This window comes from Neolamprologus multifasciatus, chromosome 6 (genome assembly GCF_963576455.1).
Source record: "Neolamprologus multifasciatus chromosome 6, fNeoMul1.2, whole genome shotgun sequence".
Taxonomy (NCBI): Eukaryota; Metazoa; Chordata; class Actinopteri; order Cichliformes; family Cichlidae; genus Neolamprologus; species Neolamprologus multifasciatus.
Genome location: NC_140444.1, coordinates 5,950,181 through 5,971,008, shown reverse-complemented (window position 1 = coordinate 5,971,008; position 20,828 = coordinate 5,950,181). Strand labels below are relative to the sequence as shown.

Genomic DNA, 20,828 nt, shown 5'->3' with positions numbered 1-20,828 from the left:
GCAAAAACAGGAATACAGGAGTAAAAGTTAGACTGAGTTGTTTGCAAGCAGAGCAGTGAAAACAGTCATTTCCAGACTGGGCTTCACTGCTTGGCTAAAGCAGGGGGACAGGCAAGCATCTGTCTTTTCAGACTCTCTTGCTCTGTCTTGACATTTCTCCTCAACGCAGAAAGCATCTAAACAGAGGAAACAAAGGTAAGTTTAGCAAAAACAAGTTTATCAGCTTGGGTAGCACAAGTAGTGCAACAATCTGGCATGACCTCTGGCCAAGCGCTAGCCTTAAGTAGCCCAGCTGTAATAAGCAATTTGTAGGAAAAATATAATTGAACACTGCAGGAATATTATGAAGCAACGTCCTCTTTGACGTCTTTCACCTAAAAGACACTTAAAAAGAAAAACAGCCACAGAAAACATTACTGGACACAGAGTTTATTTTCCAGGGTCAAATTCAAGCACTTTTAAGCACTCAATGTCCATTTTCAAGCTTTTCCAGTACATTACAAAAAAAAGAAAAAGAAAAGAAAAATGCATATTTCACTTTAGATCACCTCAGTAAGACCATGTGCAAATTAAAACAAATCATCTTAGGTTGAATTAAATGTCTCTTTCCCCCCTTTTGTTAAAAACATAGAAAAACACACCATACAAAATACTGCAACAGGAAAACGTTGCATTATATGCATGTAATCAGTGTATAAACTTAAAACGCAAATGTCACTTAAAAATTAAGATGTGCAAATGTGAACCAATCAACTTTTTACAGGTATTTATATCCTGTTGACCCCCCACCCCCCACCAAACAAGAAAGCTGCACCAAACTCAGCAAACTAATACACAGTAAGGCCAAACAGGCCTGGGAGTGTCTTTTAGTTCCTTGGGTTTGTCAGATAGCTGTTTCTCCAAAGCCTCCATCCTTTTTCCTTTTCTTTTGCAGTTCTTCTCACACTGTCTGCACCTCCGTGAGACCAACCCCACCTCCACATGATGATCTTGAATACTTTTATTAAAGGGTCACCTTACTGCTGACTGTCTGCACTGAAGCATAAACAGCAAGCCTCATCACAACTGAAAACAGTGGGCTTGATTAAGGTTGTAGAGAATAGATGAGTCTGTTCGTCTGAAAACTATGACTGTCTACGTCCTCTAAGGTCGGCATATAAAATAGATCATTATAAATATGATCTTATGAAACTTTAGTAGCAGAATTTTCGTTTAATTTTTCAACTTTATACAATAATTCGGTTAATCATTTCTATATTTGTTCTTTCATTTCTTCCTTTCGTCCACTAGGTGGCAGTACCACATCAAAATAACTCAAAAATAAATCCCTGGAGCTCCACCTGCCCTGTTCCGGTTTCCTCCCACAGTCCAGCGTCATCCTTCAGGGTTCATCGGCGATTCTTCACCCGCGGTGTGAATGTGAGAGTGGAATAAGAGGTTGTGTGTCTGTGCTGCTCCTGTGCTGGACTGGCATATGACTGCGTCAAAGCAGTGTCACCCGTGGAAAACTTTTTCAGAATTACGTTCCAAAAACGTGATGAAACATCTGGAATCTGGAGCATATGTTCTCCTCACATCCCAAAGCTTAGTCTTTAAAAGAACGGGTTAAAGAAAACGACGGCAAACAAAGCATAGTTCACACGTATTTTTCTAAATTTCATTTCCTAAATGAATTTCCTAAATTTCCATGATAATAAACTTGTTGGATTAACATCTGGTTTGTTGTCCATGTTTCCATTAGATCAATAAATAATACAAGTTTATAGGCAGACACCAAATTCTCACATTCTATAAATGCTGTGTGTCTCTGCTTGAAAAAGCTTTCAGTTGATTAATGAATGTGACCAATGAACATTTAAATACACTGCTCACTAATAATAACAATAATCCTACTATAATGATTCTAGTGCGTCTATACATGTTTATATGTTCCCCTCCTCTTAGACAAGTGGACCAATCTGGATGAAAATTTCTGAGAGTTTCTGTGACAAACAGTGTGGCGTCAGTGAGGGGCTTTAGGGACGGATACAAGGAATAAGACTTCTTTACATCTGCTCCACAGAAACGTGTTACTGTGCAAAAGTTGACAAGTTTCTTGTTGTGTTTTTCCTTCCTTTTTTCGAAGGAGGATTGCAGGAGGATTTATTTTGCGCTTATATTCTCTGAAGATCCACATCCTGTTGTGATTTTTCTTCACTTCCTCTACACGTCATGTCTTTTGATATTGTTTAGATTTACTGCTAACACAGGTAATACTGCTCAAAAAATTAAAGGAACAGGCTGTTTGTGACAAGCTAAACCAATCACATGATGCTTTGCAGCTGTGCTTAATTTAAAAACAAACAAACAAACAAAACACCTGTAATAGTGCCCGGCGTGCGCTGTCCCGACAAACAACATTGGCTGTATCCCAATTCAGGGTCTGCAGCCTTAAAGGCCGCATTTTAAGGCTGATTACGTCACCGCGACGCGACGAAGGCTGTCCCAATTCGAAGGCTGCTCGAAATGCGTCCCTCAAATGCGTCCTTCATTTCCCTGAATTTTAAGGACGTGGCGGTGTAGACTTCGTGGCCCAACATATCCCAGAATGCATAGCGCTGCGGTGGGTGTGGATAATTTTGCCGGAAAAAAACGGCAGATGAGGGGCGCCCGAAGAGTAAACTTTAAGTACTGAATATTATGTCACTTATTTATGTGCAAATGTTTAATAACGAAGAACATTAAAACATTACTGTTGGCCACATGTCGGCAAAGTTATGTGACATTAGTGACGTTTGTACTAACTTGGTTTTAAAGTCTTTACTTTAAAATATACGCCGTTCAATAGCTGAGCTTAATCTTACAGAGAATGATCAAAGCTCATGTAGAAACAAACAAACAAATGTACAAAAGATTTTCTCCTTCATTTCTGTCAAACAAAGCTGTATGAAACGTTTCCAGCTGTTAGTATCATGGTTGCTAGGCAACGTGGGCAGCGCAACGGAGGCTAGACCGTCCCATTTCACAAGCCTCGCACTTCCGGCCTTAGCGGTCTTTAAGTACGCGGCCCTTGAGGATCGTTGAGGCTGCGTACTTTAAGGCTGCAGACTCTGAATTGGGATACAGCCATTCACTCATCTGTACTTACAGCACTTCATTTCACACTCGCACCAAAGAATGCACCGTCCCCAATGAAATCTCACTTTGAAACTCCACATGACACAACAGCTCAGATTATTATTCTTTTATTCTAAATCGAGGGTGTGACTTACAAAACACAGCATGTAAGCAAGAAAACATAGAAAAGGAAAAATTATCTACATTTTGTACAGATGCAGTAAATGCAAGCGTGTGTTTCATGACAAAACCTGTGTCTTTAGAGGACACTACACATGTTTGTTTTAAACAAATAAGTCAAAAAAAAGGAGGCAGCGTAAAACACGTTTCTCAGTAAGTAATGCAGCTACATGCACACTAAACGGTCCTCCAGTTACTCATAAAGTATCACAGATACATACTCGTGTTTACAAAAAGTTTTCTTGTAAAGCTTATTTATCCTTTTAATATTAATATGTTTTTTTAATGATCCAGTAAACAAAAAGCCCTTTAAGAAATTTACATTATTTACATAAATGCTCTGAGTTTTTCTTCTGTTGCCTTTTCTTGCCCTACCACAGGTCAGGCTCCACCCACACAATCTTCTTTTGCTCCTCCCAGATGATGGTGCGCAGGCTGGTCAGCAGGGAGGTCTGGTCACACCAGGATTCTGGATCCACGCTGTGATACAGACACGGCAGCTTGTCCAGCAGCGGCTCCTCGCTCCTCGAACACGCCAGCAGCTGCTCCTCTGTCTGACTGTGACGGTGCAGCTTTGACCTAACGTAAAAGTTAGATAAATAAACTATAACCTCCTGCTTTTATGAACTTTTGTATTAACATGAAGTAACATCAACACATTTCTTTACACTTATTTATTTTTCTAAAAGTTGCTCACATAGAATAGGAAGGAAATGTTTTGCTTTAGACTTGCTGATATTGTTTGTACATACAGTCGAAGTAACTGATCTGTAAGTATGAGAAAATCTGTTTACTTAGTAGGCATAATTGCACAACTGGCCTGGGCTCAGTGGTTGAGCAGCTCAGGTCCCTTTGCTGCATGTCTCCCTGATTTCCTGTCTCTGCTATTGCTGCACTATCCATCCATCCATCCGCTTCCGCTTATCCTTTTCAGGGTCGCGGGGGGCGCTGGAGCCTATCCCAGCTGTCATAGGGCGAGAGGGGGTACACCCTGGACAGGTCGCCAGTCTGTCGCAGGGCCAACACACAGGGACAGGGACATTCACGCTCACATTCACACCTAGTGGCAATTTGGATTTTCCAATTAACCTATCCCCACAAGCTGCATGTCTTTGGACGGTGGGAGGAAGCCGGAGTACCCAGAGGGAACCCACACAAACACGGGGAGAACATGCAAACTCCACACAGAAAGACCCCGGCCTGATGTTGGAATTGAACTCAGGACCTTCTTGCTGTGAGGCAACAGTGCTAACCACTTTATTGCTGCACTAATAAAGGTGAAATTAGTTAAAAAATGAATTTTACCATTAAACTACATGAATATGTCACACAGTGGAAATTTGTGTTTTTATGTTTTATCAATCTGTGTATTGGTGCATAGTGTTGATTTTATTTGCATGATTTTATTGTGATATTTATATTGCATCTTTGTTTATTGATATTTATATTGCATGGTTTTATCCTTATATTTATATTATGTGTGTTAATGTTGTTGTACCATATTCCTTTAATCCACTGTGGACTAAACAGACAATTGTAGGCACCTGTGAGGTGGGGGCGTTCCCCAAGGTGACCTATCAGCCGCCAGGTTGACCTGTTAATGTCATGGTCCTGGGTCCTTTTGACCCAGCGTTTTGTTTTCTATTTGTGTGATTATTGGTTTTGTTCTTCCTGTTTAGTGTTTACTCTGTTCTGCCCGTGTGTTCCTGTATCTAGTCCGCGTTTCTTAGTTTCTGTCCTTTCATGTGTAAGTTCCTGTTTTATTGTGAAAGTCTGTGTCTTATGTCAGCGTGTTCTGTGTTGTTTCCCCTCGGTCTCCCCGTATGTATTCCCTCGGACCTCCCTGCCTCTTCGTTTTTTGTTTTGTTAGTTTTACCCAGTTTAGGTTTTCCTGTTTCACCTTCACCCACGCCATTGCTGTTTGTAATTTCTTTTGTTAAATAAACACTCATCTGCACCAGAGCTGCCGCATTTTGGGTCCTATCTCCAATTCCACACGTCTGCCACACCGGACGTGACAGTTAAAGGGGATAGTGAGCGCAGAGACAAAAGGAGCGACGCACGAAAGGTGAGCGGGAGAAAAAGGAACGCGTGTAAGCCCGCACGTGTGTTGAAGGAACTGCTGCCTGACTGTGGGGGGCCGCGAGTCGAGATCCAGTCCCAACGGCAGGAACAGCAACAGTGGGTGGCGATGGCCGCAATTCACAACAGGGCAGGGATGCCCCTCTGCCTGCATCTGACGGTGAGACGAGGGAGGCCGTGTTCAGGTGTGGAGTGGGGCGGGACTATGCGGCGACGCGCTGTCAGAAATTCCTCTCCTGTTTCAGATAAGGATCATTCGTGTGGCTGGACTGTTTGATTATGGGACTGTGGGAGGGTAATTTTAGCATATGGAAAACATTTTTTTTAGCTTTGTTTTAATAGTGTATAGTTATTTCTACCGGCAGGGTTTTTAGCGCATTGAGAACACTCTTTTTATTGTATAGGATTTGAGTTTGTATCTGTGATTCTGGCTGTGTTTTCTTATGAAAATAAATGGTGTTTTAAGCCAGCTAAGTTTCTGTGCTCTGAGCGCTGACCCACTCACTCCCCTTTTCGCTTGTATGTATACAGACGTGGTGGTGAAGATTTAGGTCCACCAGTCTTAGCGGCTACAAATACATCAGTTCCTTTTGTTTTACTTGTCTGGAAAATATGAAGTTAAATTACAACTCTAAGATATTTGTGAATGAATCTGTGTGCCATGGAGTCTAACTGGAAAAACAAGGAAGGTTTTCCAGCATGAGGTGGCATCGCGTGAGATGAAGAAGACGAATCTACCTCAGTTTCCGTGCGCTACGTGCAGACTGGCCAATGAAGATGATAATGGGGAAGATCTCAGAGCGCTGCAGCCGGCGCACGCAGTCGAGGCCTAATGGCAGCACGCAGTGGATGCCCTGCAGGTTATGAAGAAATAAATAAAATTAGCTTAAGTGTGATTTAAGCGCAGTGCTGTTACATGAAATACATTTGAAAGAATCTCTGGCACTGTGATAAAGTAAAATACTGGTTTAAACCTGATGATGGTGCTAAAGTCATCAGATAACCAAAATGTAATGTTTACAACATAAATCTCATTCATATTTGTACAAAAGTTGCGGCTCAACTGGCCGTCGTCTCTTTAGCATTGCACACAGTTTGTTGACCACAGCTTCCTTCTTTGCTCTGACCTTCTTCATGACCTTCTCGACGCTCTGCAGGGTGTAGCAGCGGCTCCCACCCTGCTCGACCTCCTCCAGGATCTCAGACCTCTGAAGCTGGGCTGCATGCTCACTGGAGCTCAGCACCTCTGAAGCAGAGAGGAAAGAGATTATAACACACGAGATAATGCTGTGTATTATTGGAAACACACATTAAATGATTTTGTTTGGTGTAGCCTGTTGTTTCCTCTAAATATCCCATAATGATGGTAAAGATTTACACTTTATGGCTGCTGTCCTTCTTTTATTGATATTTATTTCCTTCCTGATTTACAGTAACAGACAAACCCATCTCATTGTGCAGTATGAGACCGGTTATTTACTACGCTTCCATTACAGCATGAAATCGTAAATAGAGTGGGAGGTGTATGAGCAATCTCGCCCATAAAACATGAGTCAGCTCAGGAAACCGTGTCCCTCCCGCTTATCTAACAATTTGTCTTCAGCTGTTTATTTTGTAGCCGAGATTTCCTGTCAGCTTGTATCGACGGAGCATTTCTCACCAGGCTCACAGAGCTGAAAGCCCTGCCAGCTGACCAGCTTCTTGTCCAGGATGCGTCCCAGCACCGAGGGCAGCAGCAGGACAGGCCTGCAGACAGGCGGATAGCGTGGCGTCACCAGGGTGTAGGGCATGAGAGTTACGCAACTTTTGGGTGCAGATGTTGCATCTGCAGTGGAAAGAATAGACAAATGTTTATATCTCACTAATATTTCCATAGATCTCTAATTAAGTGCAGTTAAAGCTGAGATTCACTGGCTGTTTGTAGAATATGTGGCCCCGAGGAATTCTGCTGTTTTGTGACCACTGGGGTTACTGTACCTGATTCTGCACTCGCGCTCTTCTCCTCCTCCACGCTGACCCACAGTGGGTTCCTGCCCTGGCGCCCAGTGCTGACAATCCTCACAGTCTTCTGTGTATTCTGGGTCATCACACGCTCACCCTGACGAAGCAGAAGAATATTCCCAGGAGTAAATTAGGGGAAAGATGTAACTTGTGAAAAAAACTAAACAAAGCAACAAAAAAAACAGTGCTTTAGTTTATTCTTACCTTGTCAGACTTCTTTGCTTCAAAGCTCATATCCTCAATAGCTCGAATCAGAAGCCGCTGTGCCCTGTGACATCAAGAAGTCGGTGAGTAGTGATCAGACTCCATTCTCGAATAATCTGAAGAGTGCACAGTTGCCTTTTGTGAACCTGAACTTTTCATTCATCAGTGCACCAACCTGTAATAATTGGGAACAGTTCCGCTCTGCAGGTCCAGCTGCTGACACGGGTGAACGTGACTGGCGCGCCACGAGTCCTCAGTGCCGGCGGGCCGCGTGTTCGTCACATGCAGGATGTCGTTACAGGACACAGGCAGGGTTCCTCCGGGGCCGGCAGTGAGGGACATGTTGACACGTACGTAGAAGGAGTCTCCTGATGACGTCTCACAGCTCTGCAGCTGTTGCAGCAGCGCCTCATAGTCTGAGCAGACAGAAGAGGACGTTAAACCACTGGACTGACACTCTGCAGTACACACCATGTGGATGATATTCAGAACTGATGTCAGTTGCTGTACATGCTCTACATTTCATCCCAGTGATGCAGAACTACCATAATGTCAAGTTTAAAGAACAATATACTTTCATGGTAACTGTACTTTATTACCTCCTGTGTTTAATCCCACACCCAACATAAGCACAAGCCTTACCCATAAAGATGCGTTTATAAAATTCACCAATAAAAACTAAACCTATACTAGACCTTATTTTATCAGATCCCCTTCAAAGCTCGTCCCGTTTTGATCACTTACACCTGTGTGTCTGTGATGAGGGCTGGAGCTTCTTTAGAGTAGCAAAAACAGCACTCCTTCAAACTGAGGCTACGTCCACACGTACACGGGTATTTTTGAAAACGGAGATTTTCCGTTTTAAAAAATAATCCCGTCCACACGTAAAGGCAGAAATGAAGGAAAACGCTGCTAGGAACATGCCAAAGCAGCAGGTGGCGCTATATTCCTAACCGTGCAGAAATGTTGGCCAATCAGAAGTCTAGAAGCCTCGGTGGGAAATAGTAAACAAAGCTGGGGCATAGAAGCAGTGTTGCCAACTTAGCGACTTTGTTGCTATATTTAGCGAGTTTTCAGACCCCCTAAAAAAAGAGGTGAAAGCGCATATCGCGGGTGCTGTAACGCAGTCAGTTCTTCTTTTACTCTTATGCTGTTTTGTGGATCAGGTTTAAAACTACTTATAAACACACACACACACAAAGTAACTCCACCAGAGTGCCTATTTCGGGTCACTTTTGCCCGTCCAAGCCCGGGTAAAGGAGCAGGGTTGGAATTGTGACATTACAAAAAACAATAATTGCTAAAAGAAATTTAATTTGTAGTTCTAAATAAATTCTAAATGCATTTAGGACGTTTTTTGCTCACTTTATGTCTCGTCCACGATGTTATTTCTCTCTCCAGCAGCATAGGTTACAATTACATTAGCATGACCAATTATGCAAATTAGGTGATGGCGTCATGTAGCGACTTGTAGGACAACCAATAGCGATTTTCCTTACTGAGGAGTTGGCAACACTGCATAGAAGCAGAACCGAGTCGTATGTGTGGAGGGACAGTAACTGTGTGTGTATATGTAAGCATTTAAACACTGCAGAGAGTACAATTAACAGTAACAGTATTGTAGAAATTCATTTCACCGAAACAATAATGTGGCGCACAGTGTGAAGTCAAAAAGGCGCACATCTTTGACGCTGCGTTTTCTCCGTTTTTCTCGTCCACGTAAATGCAAAAACGGAGTTTTAGAAAATATCCACCCTGGCCGGAGTTTTTAGAAATCTCCGTTTTCAGTGACCGAAAACGCCGTTTACATGTGGACGAAAGGTGCAAACGCATAGAAAAATCTGCGTTTTCAAAAATACCCGGGTACGTGTGGACGTAGCCTGAACTTTCTTGAACACCCTGCTCTCCTCGCGAGCAATGATCCACGCAATAAAAATTAAGATTTTGAGGGTCATGGTGAAAATGCAGAAGTGGTCTGAAGTGGACTGCCAGGGTGCAGTCACAAAGTAGCATCCAAGCCAGAGTGGGCCAGATGTGCACAAGAAGACGGGGAAATCAAATCAGGTGTGGTTTCATGAGAACTTTGAGTTCATGTACATGCACAAATAATCTGCTGAGAACATTTAAAAAAAAAAACAGTTTGTGATGCAACGCGAAGGAGAGGGAATAGCAAACAAACAATCATTTTATTATGTCAACCATGCAGGGCCTGCTTTTTTATTATGTTCTGTCTTTGGATACGTGCCAAAAAATGTGGTTTACTTTTTCAAAATGACAGGGTGTCAGAGCTGAATTCTTTGCTTGACGCAAATCAAAAACACCCTCATGACTGCAGCATGTTCATCATATCCAGTTTCTACTTCCTCATGTCAGGCATCCTTTTAATATCAACCAAAGCAGCCTCCTTCCTGAAGTCAGCTGTAACCATAAAGTCTTATTTCACAGCTACGCGTGTAAAACAAACACAAAGTATAATACAGTACTGCCAATACTCTTACATGTTTATGGGCATTTTTACAGCTTCAGCAAGTTTAGATAATAGTGTGGAAGAAAATAATAACAGAAAACAATTTGGCTTCAAGACTGCAGACATGTCATAGAGCGAGATCTAACATCTCCACTAAAAAGGCATATAAGTGATTCAAGATGAGACTAAAACTTCATTTAGGCTTTGCGGGAAATTTACTTCCTAACTTGCGTAGCAACTGGAAACTCTTTTTATCCCTATACCGCAGCCTTTAAGTGGTTGTGGACATGTAGTCACATTTCTCAGGAGGCACGCCAAGCTACATAGAAGGCCGCGATGCAGGGTTAAAGTAAAATGGTGTTCCGGTTATGGTGCAAGTCTGACGCAGTTCATGTGTAAGTTCTCGATGAATCAGTACAAGAAATATGACGTACCATCTTGCCTGGGGCGGAGGGAGAGATGACAGATGCCTACAACCTGGCCAAGAGCCCACATGGCTTCCTCTAAAGTGGAATCTTCCAGCACCATCCTCAGAGCCTTCTGATTCTTCTCGTACTTCACCTGCAGACCAACGGCGTGGTGAGACTCGCCTTCGCAACAGGTGATAAGGAGAAAAACTGCTTTTACGCACACATTTGCACCTACCTCCACTATCTGAGCCCCGGGGCTGATGCCAACAGTGTGAGCTGCGCTGCCTTCAGTCACCTGATGCACAAACACTCCCGTCTTATTGCCCCCCACTACTGCCAGCTGGCCGAGGAGCGCCTCACCCTGGAAGGAGATGCTGAGAACTCTGCCACTGACACGGATCGCTTTTGGACGAGAACGCATCAGGAAGGGAGGGACTGAGGATCTTGACAGGCTGGCGATAGAAAATTAGGGAAGTTATTCAAGCTAACTAATAATTACAAATAATTCCTGCACACTGGGATTAGTAGAAAGTGGACCTGCTCTCCTGGACTGATTTTGCTACAGCAGTGCACACTGACAATATTTGTAGAGCACTTTTTTTTAATACATGGGCATAAGTGTAAGAAGTAAGTGTGGAAGAATGTTTTCACTTCACCAGCTAGTGATCAACAATGTCCTGTATGTCCTGTGATTAATAGCCTGCATTAGATTTATGATTGGCCTTTAAAGTGTCCATACCCTTTGGGCAGAGTAGCATCTAATTCTATTTAAAAATTCGTGTCACTGTCTCACCTGTGAGAGCTGGACCTCCTACGAGAGGAAAGCCCGAATGTCTGCATGCTCTTGTTCCCCACTGGACAAAAGAGAGAATGTTTAATGATTGGACATCAGGGTTGTTTCCCAGGAAATAATGTGTTGGGGTTAATGTGTCACTCTACGTTGGCAAAGACACAACGGGAAAAAAGGTAATGAAACTCCCCTCAAACAACAGCTATAAGGTAAAGAATGTACTACAATAATAGAGAGAAAACACCAGTGATCAGAGAATAGAGAAAGCACTTGGTGACAGTGGGAAAGAAAAACTCCTTTGTAACCGGAAGAAAAATCTGGCAGAACTAGGCTCAGGAACGGGCAGCTATCTGCCGTTTCAGTTGTGGGTGAGAGGAAGAAGGAAAGAAGGTCTCTTTCTGATATCTCTGCAAACATATACAGTAATTTAAAGAAGAATAATGCTTTCAATACGCACCGCTGGGGAGCAACACAAAGTCGTCCAATAGACTGTCAGTCTCTGCTGCCTCTGAGCTACAAGAAAAAAAATACAGACAAGTGCTCTTATCAGATCCAACAAATATGGATGCACACAACAATGACGCTATGCATTTTACACTGAGTTCACTTCACAAAAAAGCGTGTGATAAATGGAGATAATGTCTACAGACTGGTTTGGTGGGTTGCTATGACAACAGCAAGACACTGTGACAAGTATATAAAGTCTACTCAATTTGTGATTTCAATAGAACTTCTGTGGCTCCTCAACAAACTTGTGTTCTTTAATTAGCTCTCGATTACACTTTACCTCCGTCTTTCTTTTTCTGCTGTAAATCAATAATCAACCTGAAACTGTGCCATGATATGAACACAGAAAGGAATGCAGAGGTCAGCAACACTCATTCATCTGTTCTGGTGAAATGTTTCCCAAAATCTCATCATGTCAGTAAGAAATGATGAGATTTTGATATGCACTTCTAGCAAACACAGGCATACCTGCTCTCCGCATACAGAATTTCCTTCCTTCGGCGGAGAGAGTCCGGACTGGGAGGCTCAGCGTTTCGGGACCGCATGCTACACGTAGCACTATCTTCACACTACACACACACAAGCCAATATACACGGCCAACACAGACAGAACATAAAATCACGACTGCAAGAAAAGCGACAGTTTGTCACAAGTGTATAGTTTGAATGAGAAAGCAGGAACATACCACTCTGTGCACTGTGGTTAACTGATATGTCAATTAATTAATCTCAAGAGCAGTGCTATCAGGCTTTGATTACACATGTTGGTCACTAGTGCCTGGTTTTGTCTCCATCTCACCTTTTTTCCCACTGATAATGTGCCAGCACCCAATTTAATATTGGTTGCATGCAGTTGAACGCCATAAATAAATAACTTTTACTAATGGCGAAGAGTTTCCACTATAAAACTGTTGGGTGCATTGTTGGAAGCACTAACAGAGACTGGTAGGTGCATCCTACAGATTTTGTCCATTTTAGAAATGAATCTAACCACCCTCTGCTGGCAGTGAGCGGAAGAAAAGAGGGATTTGTGTTGATGTGCTCAGGTGTGGTTCTTTAGTCACTCTTACTGTTTGCCTGACCGGCCACACCTACTCTTTGTCTATTCAGCTTGGCAGCTGTAGATTTCATCCATTACTCACTGCATTACTGAGTCTACCAAAGTGGCCACAGTGTTCATCAGGCCGCTAGACAATAAGCCCTAGTTTCTCTTGTTGCTTTTTGTCTGCAGTGTTTTCTTTGTGCCTAAGATGACTCCTTAGAATCATTCCAGGCTACAAAGCAAAAACTCCTCAGCCACTCCACACATCAGCCAGCCGCAGCCTTGCCTCCACCTCATCTAACTCCTACGAGTTGACCCTAATCCTCGTGACTGTATTAACTCTATTCTTTAAAACTGGGGAGCTGTACAAAAACATCAGATTTAAAATACGTGATTATATTGTTACATGTGGGAAAAAAATTAACAGAGTATTTCACAGCTATTTCACACACTCACACACCTCTGAATTGCAGGAAACCATTGAAGGATTAATTGCATCCATGCGGCAGAGTCTGCGTCGAGACGATACGGGGCATTCATCGCTGCTGGAACTCAGACGATCCCAGCCGCCCTCCGTCTCCTTAGGGTAGACATGAAATTAGTCAGTAATGGCATTTTCCTCTAAGTGTTGTGCATATGTGAGCACGTGTGTGTTTAAAAAATTTACTTCGGAGCTCTGGTGCAGTTCTGCAGAGCTGCGCTTGGTCTGTAAGCTGAACACCTTCTCCTGTAGCTCCACCAGCTGGCACCTCAGGGTGTCCTTCTCAGCCAGGACATGTGCGATCATGGCCTGGGCCTCATCCCTGGACTGATAAGCCTAGAAGCACATGAATGATTGGCGGTTATTTAAAACTGTTTGGCTGACTGTGCATGAAACTACTTTGATTCTTAGTCAGGCACACAGACACAGCTGAGCCAAGTTTAGGCCTCATGTAAAAAACACAAAGCCGTGATAACCACAACTAAAAAACACCGTCACCACCTGTAACATATCACCATAACTTGCACGTGTCCCCGAGGACTGTTTGCTGAGATACAAGAGTACATGCTGGCTTGGATACAAGCATGTGGTATGCAGTCGATTGTCAAAGCGGCGCCAACAGCAGACAGCGATCTATTTTTCAACACCTTTCAGCAAACACACCTCTGGAACAATACTCGATGGAAACTTAAAAAAAGTACTGTGTTTCCAAGTCATTGCGAGTAAACATCACTCACTTGAAAAACCCCATATGGATATAAATACCAAAACACAACACTTAGAAATGTTCTTTATGACATCAAATTGATCGGTTTTAAATGAATGATTAATATAATTATATTAAATTTTTATAGTTTTTAATGAAATATACGGTATAATTCAATTTAATGCAATTTTATTTATACAGCACCAAATCAGAACAACAGTTGCCTCAAGGCGCTTTATATTGTAAGGTAGACCCTACAATAATACATACAGAAGAAAACCCAACAATCATATGACCCCCTATGAGCAAACACTTTGGCAACAGTGGGAAGGAAAAACTCCCTTTTAACAGAAAGAAACTTCCAGCAGAACCAGGCTCAGGGAGGGGCGTGGCCATCTGCTACGACCGGTTAGGGTGAGAGAAGGAAGACAGGATAAAAGACATGCTGTGGAAGCATCTCTGTGGTGTTCCAATGGTACACTGAGTTACTAATTGATTATTAGGAAAGCTATTGTCCAATTATGTTTTAAATCACCACCAGAAAACAGGAAGTGGAACAGGAAGTGGGAGACTGGCACAACCGGGCGAGACAAGAGTATCAGAAGCTCTAGTTTGGGAAACAGCTTTGTTAAATAGTTAATGCGTCATTGTGTTTAAAAGCATATATTTGGTGGCATATTGAAAGAATGTCTCATCCTAGGAGGTCTGCAACATTCCAGGGTGTTCTGGCGTTCACCCCCACATCCTAGGAGTATGGGAGAAGTCGTACCTTGTCTTATTGTTTTATGGTAGGATAAACGTAGCTATATCTGTTTTAGGCTAAGTGCTTTTGGTTTGATGAACTGCTGGACTTCGAGACCAGCAAGTGTAGGGAAGTCATTTATGGGGTCACACTCTGACCCCCCCCCCCCCCCCACACACACACACACACACACCTCCACATTTCAATGTATGGAACAAACGCTCACTGAAGTGTATAAATAAAAGACCAGGGCAGTCCTCAGGGCTCAGTCTCTGAGACTCACTCTTGAGTGTGAGTTCTGGAGGCTGCCCTTGCTAGCAAGTAAATCTGTGTGTTTCTCCTCTCTGATTCTCTGCTGAAGAAGTGTTTTAGAATATATCTCTTAACACTTATGTTTTGACATTTTCAGACAGTATTCAAAACTGGGGGGAAAAGGGAGAAAAATTAGTGATTTAAAGAGTTTCCATCTGGGCAAACTGAACAATTAGACTTTTAATGTGATAAACCTGCATTTGGTGACACAGTTTCTTACTGAAACACTGAAATGGACATCTGTATGCCTAACATGATTCTCCAAGGAAATACTCGTAGGAATAGGAGCATTTTTTTATCCTCTTTGCTTGAGAATACTTGTTATGAAAACTCAGAGGAAATGTTGTGTGTAGCGTCAAATAAATACAAATATACATATACATGTAGAAATAAAGCACAGTGAGGTAAAGTAAGTATTTTTGTCATTAGTTGATTGTCTTTAAATTTTTTTAAACAATTTCAAATGACACTAGGTTAAAGTTTTTCTTTAAACAACAAGCAAAGCTCAACTATCAGCAGTGTAAGTCTGAATATGTTATGCCTGCAGAAGTAGTTATAGAATTGAAGGTTGATCTTAATTAGTCTGTGCTGTGGAACTCCAACACCTTCATTCCTCGAGCTTGTGTGTGCGTCACGCCATCTGCTCGAGACTTGTCTAACAAATCAAATTCCCCTGCTTCAGTGAGGCAGTTAAATGCTGTTAATTACAATCTGACAGTTTTTAGGGTGTGGTAGAATTTTTTAATTCATTGTTTTCAGAGGAAAGGTTTCAAGTTAATGACAGCTTATGTTAAATGACTTTAAAGTGGATCATTTCTTCGTGATGTTTTCATGTGAAGGTAAGAACATGTTAGAAAAAAACAGAACACCGCTCCTTTAAAAGAAAGGTACTATTTAAAACAGAGAAGCGCGTATACTGTGTCCTTTATCAAAGACACATAAACACACACCTACACACACAACAGACAAGTACAGAAGAACGGCGTAATATCTGACACTTAAAGCACTGAAACAACGCAACAATGAACCAGAGCAAAACCGATGCTCTCCGTAAAAGTAAAGTCTAAAACAGAAAAATGCAGCTTGGAAATGTTAATTAATTTGTTTATCAAATGCAGGAAAGATTGATTAGAGGCACCGTCATCAATTCCTTACCTGGTCTCTCTCGGCCTGGAGCGCTTTCATCTGGTTCTGGATCACAGCGCTCTTCTGCTGGTGCATTTTGCAGTCCAGAGTCAGCTGCTGCACCTGGAGGCTCAGAGACTCGTTCTGATCCAAGAGCTGACAAATACACGCATATTTTGCCAATTTAGCTTCAATTTTAAGTCTATGTTACATTAGAAAGTCAATTTTTATATAAAGAAGTATGTGGTATTCATGGTTTCATGGTTTATTTATATTAGTGTTAGGTAACAATAACTCTCCAAGTAGCAGCTGATACTTTTGCCCATCATGGTGCTGAGTGGGAGACTTTCCATCAGAGATAACTGGTTGAATTTGTGTGACATTTCCTGGTCCGGTTACTGTAACCACTGAAGGAAAAAAACAAAACAAAAACAAACACACCTTTTTTTTGTCTCTGAGCAACTGTTCGTTCTCCTCCCTGTATGATCGGAGCTGCTCCGCTAGCTCCACCTGACTGTCTATGGCCTCCGCCAGGTCTTGAGCCAGGATGTCCTGACGAGCCTGATGCAACAGGAGCAGCAAATAAGATTTCACCTTCTAAAGAATATGAGTGAAAAAAAAATGGTCTAAGTAAAAAACAAAAAAAGAACAATTGCGCTCACGGGGTCTAGTTTTTCTGCCTTCGCCAGCTGGCAGCGCAGGCTCCTGACTTCATCTTGCAGCTGCGGTGACTCAGGACAAACAGACTTGAGTGACCGCTGCCTCTGGAATTCATTCTCTGCTTGGGCATTTTGTAGCTCAGTCTGCAGCTGATACACCTGCCACCACACAAGACAAACAAGACTTGAGACACTGTACATCTAATTAGGTGTTTTATGGGGTTTTTTATAGTCTGTGGTAAGAAACAAAGAGTGTAAATCAGTAAATCTGAGACACTGGAGACAATTCAATTAAATTCAGCAATTAGATGACCCCGCCATCCCCTGATGAGCATGTTGTGTGAAAACAATGAGAGAGAGAAGCAGTGAAGGGAAAAGAAAAGCTCAGGACATTATAAGAAGCCCACAGCAGCCTGAGACTACAGCAGCAGAACTAAGGGAAGGTTCACAGTCATCTGATCCAGCGCTAACTACAAGCTTTTTGAAAAATGAATGTGTTAGGCCTAATCTTAAAGGTAGAGAAATCCAAATTTGGAACTTGATTCACAGGAGAGAGGCCAGGCTTTGCCTCCTATTCTACTTTTAAATCCCCTCGGCTTGACTTTTCGAGATCTTGTATGTGAGGACAAGGATTTTAGATTCAATGATAGAGATGCTAGTAAAGGAGAAATATATTCAATTCATCAAATGACTTTGACCAGCTGGAAAACAACAGAGGTGAAATGACTCTGACAAAACAGTTCTGATGATCTGAAGTCAGTTCTGATATCCTTGCATAATTGAAGTGGTTTCCTTTCACCAAGTTCTCTGTGACCCATCAGCTCAATTCAGTTTAATTCAATGTTATTTATCCAAATCAAAACAACTGTCTCCTCAAGGTGCTTTATATTGTAAGGTAGACCCTACAATAATACATACAGAGAAAAACCCAACTATCAAATTACCCCCTACAAGCAAGCACTTTGGCGACAGTGGAAAGGAAAAACTCCCTTTTGACAGGAAGAAACCTGCGGTAGAACCAGGCTCAGGGAGGGGCGGGGCCATCTGCTGCGACTGGTTGGGGTCAGTCCTGACCAAACCAATCACACAGTCAAGATAAACTCTGAGTTATTTTAAACTCTCAATAAATTAAAAGAGTTGTTTTTTTTTAAAACAAAAGTCTTTTCAAACATGAATCTTTACTGTCATACAAAATGTTCTCTTACCCAACTAAACAATGTTTCTGGGAAATATAATAGAAATAGCAATTTTGTTATTTAGAAAAAAAGACTTTTATGACCACATTCAAAATGACCTTTCACTCCTGAGTGGATCATGCCTACATACTGTCTCACACAAAAACAGCAGCAATTTAGCGCTATACTTCTCCAAGATTTGGAGACTTGTGGGAGGAACAACAACTGCAGATACTGAAGTAGCTTTACAACACCTCATATGTGCAGTTTAGAGCTTTTGCTGTGCCTTTAGAGGAAACCAGTGAAAAGTCTTTTGTAATATGCTTTTTTTTTAATCTGAAGAGGTCAAATCTGAAGATTAAAAGTTCAAATGCAGCATATAAGAACTGTGGAGCCTGCTTGTTATCTTTGCTTGAGGATAAATATGGCAGCCCTTTCTGTAGGGGGGACAGAAGGACTTTGATTTTGAGTGGATGGCTCAATCATTAGAGAACAATTTAAAAAAGGAAAGTGTGACATGTTACAGAAGGAAAGATCCTGAACACTTCCCACTTTTGCCTTTCGTTTGTTCTGCCTGGTAACTTAAACCCCACAGCTCCTGTATATAGCAAAGACTTTTTGCTAAATAGCTGCTTCTCAGATTACTTGTGAGGTGTCACTTGAGTGGGAGAACATTTACCACAGTAAAGTATACCACTTTTTTTCAGGCTGTGAACACAAAACGACAAAAGCCTCCCTTGGCACTGTCTAATCATTTCAAGCTTTAATTTCACTTCTTTAACATCAGCCTTTTGAGGATTTTCCCCAGGATGACAGCTCAGACAGAAGGTCTCCTGCAGTGAACAAACAGACTCTAATGACATCCGCTGACCTGAAGGTTTAGCTCGTGGAGCCGCCCGTTCACAGCTGATTTCTCCTCGATTGCTGCTGTGTAGCGAATATACAAGTCACACTTCTCATCCTTCAGCTTGGTGACTTCACGTTGCAAAGAGCACAAGTGTCTCTGGATCCGTTCGTTGTCGGTGCGCAGGTTTCTGGACTTCATCTCCTGCTCCATCATCTGACTGATGTCTGCCTCCAGAGAGGCGCAGTGTGCTCTCAATTTGCTGGCCTCGTTACGGGCCTCCTGCAGCTCTTTCTGCATCCCTGTGACGGCGCTGACCAGATACTCAGTCAGCTCTGAGTATTTTATCAGGCCTGAAAGAGAGTGCAAGGATTGCAGTCAGCGGAACAAAGAGAACAAACACATCCGTAAGACATACAAAGACTTTGAGCCACTCACCACTGAATCTTGAGGGCTCAGTGCTGGGCTTGCGTCCAGTCACCTGGGTGTAGAGTGCTGGGTAGTGGATCATTAAGCTCTCCAGCAAGGCCATACCACCATTCTTTCCCTGGGTTCTCAGCAGATCCAGCATGTGGCCTAGAAATAGTAGATTAAAATGAGACTTCCAAATTAACCTTTGAGTTAATGTCATCGAGCAACAGCAGCGATGCAAATAATCACAATTCTAAATCTGAAGAATTTAGTTTTTACAGATACACCTAAACTCTGTCAGTGTGACATGATGATTTTATATGTTGCTGCTACACTTTTCTAAGTGGTTAGCTCAGCAGTCTACTGTATCATCTCATGGACAGAGTTTCAACTGACTTTAAAATCCATGAAAACAATGAAAATCTCACTCGTTCTCATGCAGCGGTTTGTGAGGTTGTGGCAGGAAAGGATCTCGTCCTCGTCCATCTCACTGAGAACCCTGGCCTGCCTCAGGTACGGGATCAAGATGCACGGCCGCACTCCTAGCGAGATCCGATGGCGGTTGTCATTAATCAGCTCCCACAGCTCCTCCTCACCCATCTCCTTCAGGTCTAAATCCTCGGGGACACATTCCTCCGCCATGCTGGGTCTACTGAGCGTGTTTTAAAGCGTAACGATGTCGGCTGCCACAGAGATGGCAGCTCTCAGTGGAGCAGGTGGACTGAGCACACACCTTTTGCAGCCAGAGCAGCGGACTGACTCTAAAAAGAAAAACTGTTCTATAACATGTCAGGCATTTTCCACGCCCAGTGGGTGTTTATGTCCAAGTGCTGGCGTGTGGGCGTGTAGGAAAACCTGAAAGACAAGCTCTCAAGGATTCGACTCACAGGCTGATGCAAACTGAGTTAAAGGACACAAAACGCCCACACAAACACACACTCAAAAACAATCAGTCAGTAAAGCCATGGTTAATTCCCACCTCTTATATTTACACTCTGGGTGTTAGTAATGTTTGTTTACCTGAACAGCTAGCTCGGTGTGTACTCGCGCCACACACAGGAGCCCCTCTCTCTGTTAATGAGTGAGGCAGAGATTTGTTTACTGAAGAGCGCCTATGGCACTGATGAACAGAGCCTCTCGCTTACAGAGAAACGCTGGATGCCATTTGAGCTCACCTTAATAATTTCTAATCACATAAAAGCAAACACACACCGCAGTGCTGACAGGAGCAAACACTAAGCGGCAAAGTGCAAAGTCCTGTGTTAAAGAAGGAAATAAGCTCAGTTGTGGTCATCACAAGGATAATGCCTTCCTCGTAATAATAGCTAACTTACAGTTCTTGTGTGTGAACTTACTGTCAGCTGTATTGTAAACTGTCTATGCAAACAATTGGAAGACATCAGGGCAATCTACTGTAAAGTATATATATACAAGCATTAAGACTATGGAGGATGTCATAACCAGTGAACTCACCAGGTTCAAACAGGATAAATGGGCATGTAGGTGTTTTCTAAGAACGTATTTTAACCGCAAAAGACATTGGATTTAAAAAAAATTATAACAACAGCTGAGACATAATGTCATGCGAGGAGCT

The 20,828-nt window shown here is 42.5% G+C and overlaps 2 protein-coding genes across 3 annotated transcripts in view; one reads left to right on the top strand and one right to left on the bottom strand.

Annotated features, from left to right (window-relative positions):
• LOC146516248 (perforin-1-like) overlaps positions 1-20,828 on the top strand; it is a 579,062-nt gene that overhangs the window by 470,725 nt on the left and 87,509 nt on the right. The window lies entirely within an intron of this gene.
• card14 (caspase recruitment domain family, member 14) lies at positions 3,637-20,802 on the bottom strand. Of its 2 annotated transcripts, XM_085163392.1 has the most exons (20): positions 19,663-20,802; positions 19,262-19,399; positions 18,851-19,176; positions 16,808-16,963; positions 16,587-16,706; positions 16,176-16,301; positions 13,447-13,596; positions 13,240-13,359; positions 12,206-12,306; positions 11,688-11,743; positions 11,234-11,294; positions 10,676-10,892; positions 10,465-10,591; positions 7,739-7,979; positions 7,564-7,627; positions 7,336-7,456; positions 7,019-7,183; positions 6,486-6,604; positions 6,097-6,212; positions 3,637-3,855 (listed from the first exon to the last, which is right to left on the bottom strand). In XM_085163392.1, exons 1-20 carry the CDS (start codon positions 19,874-19,876, stop codon positions 3,648-3,650), a joined length of 2,946 nt encoding a protein of 981 aa, XP_085019518.1. In that variant the 5' UTR covers positions 19,877-20,802; the 3' UTR covers positions 3,637-3,647. The 2 variants fall into 2 exon arrangements, with proteins under 2 accessions (XP_085019518.1, XP_085019517.1); XM_085163391.1 differs by having other exon boundaries at positions 10,465-10,892.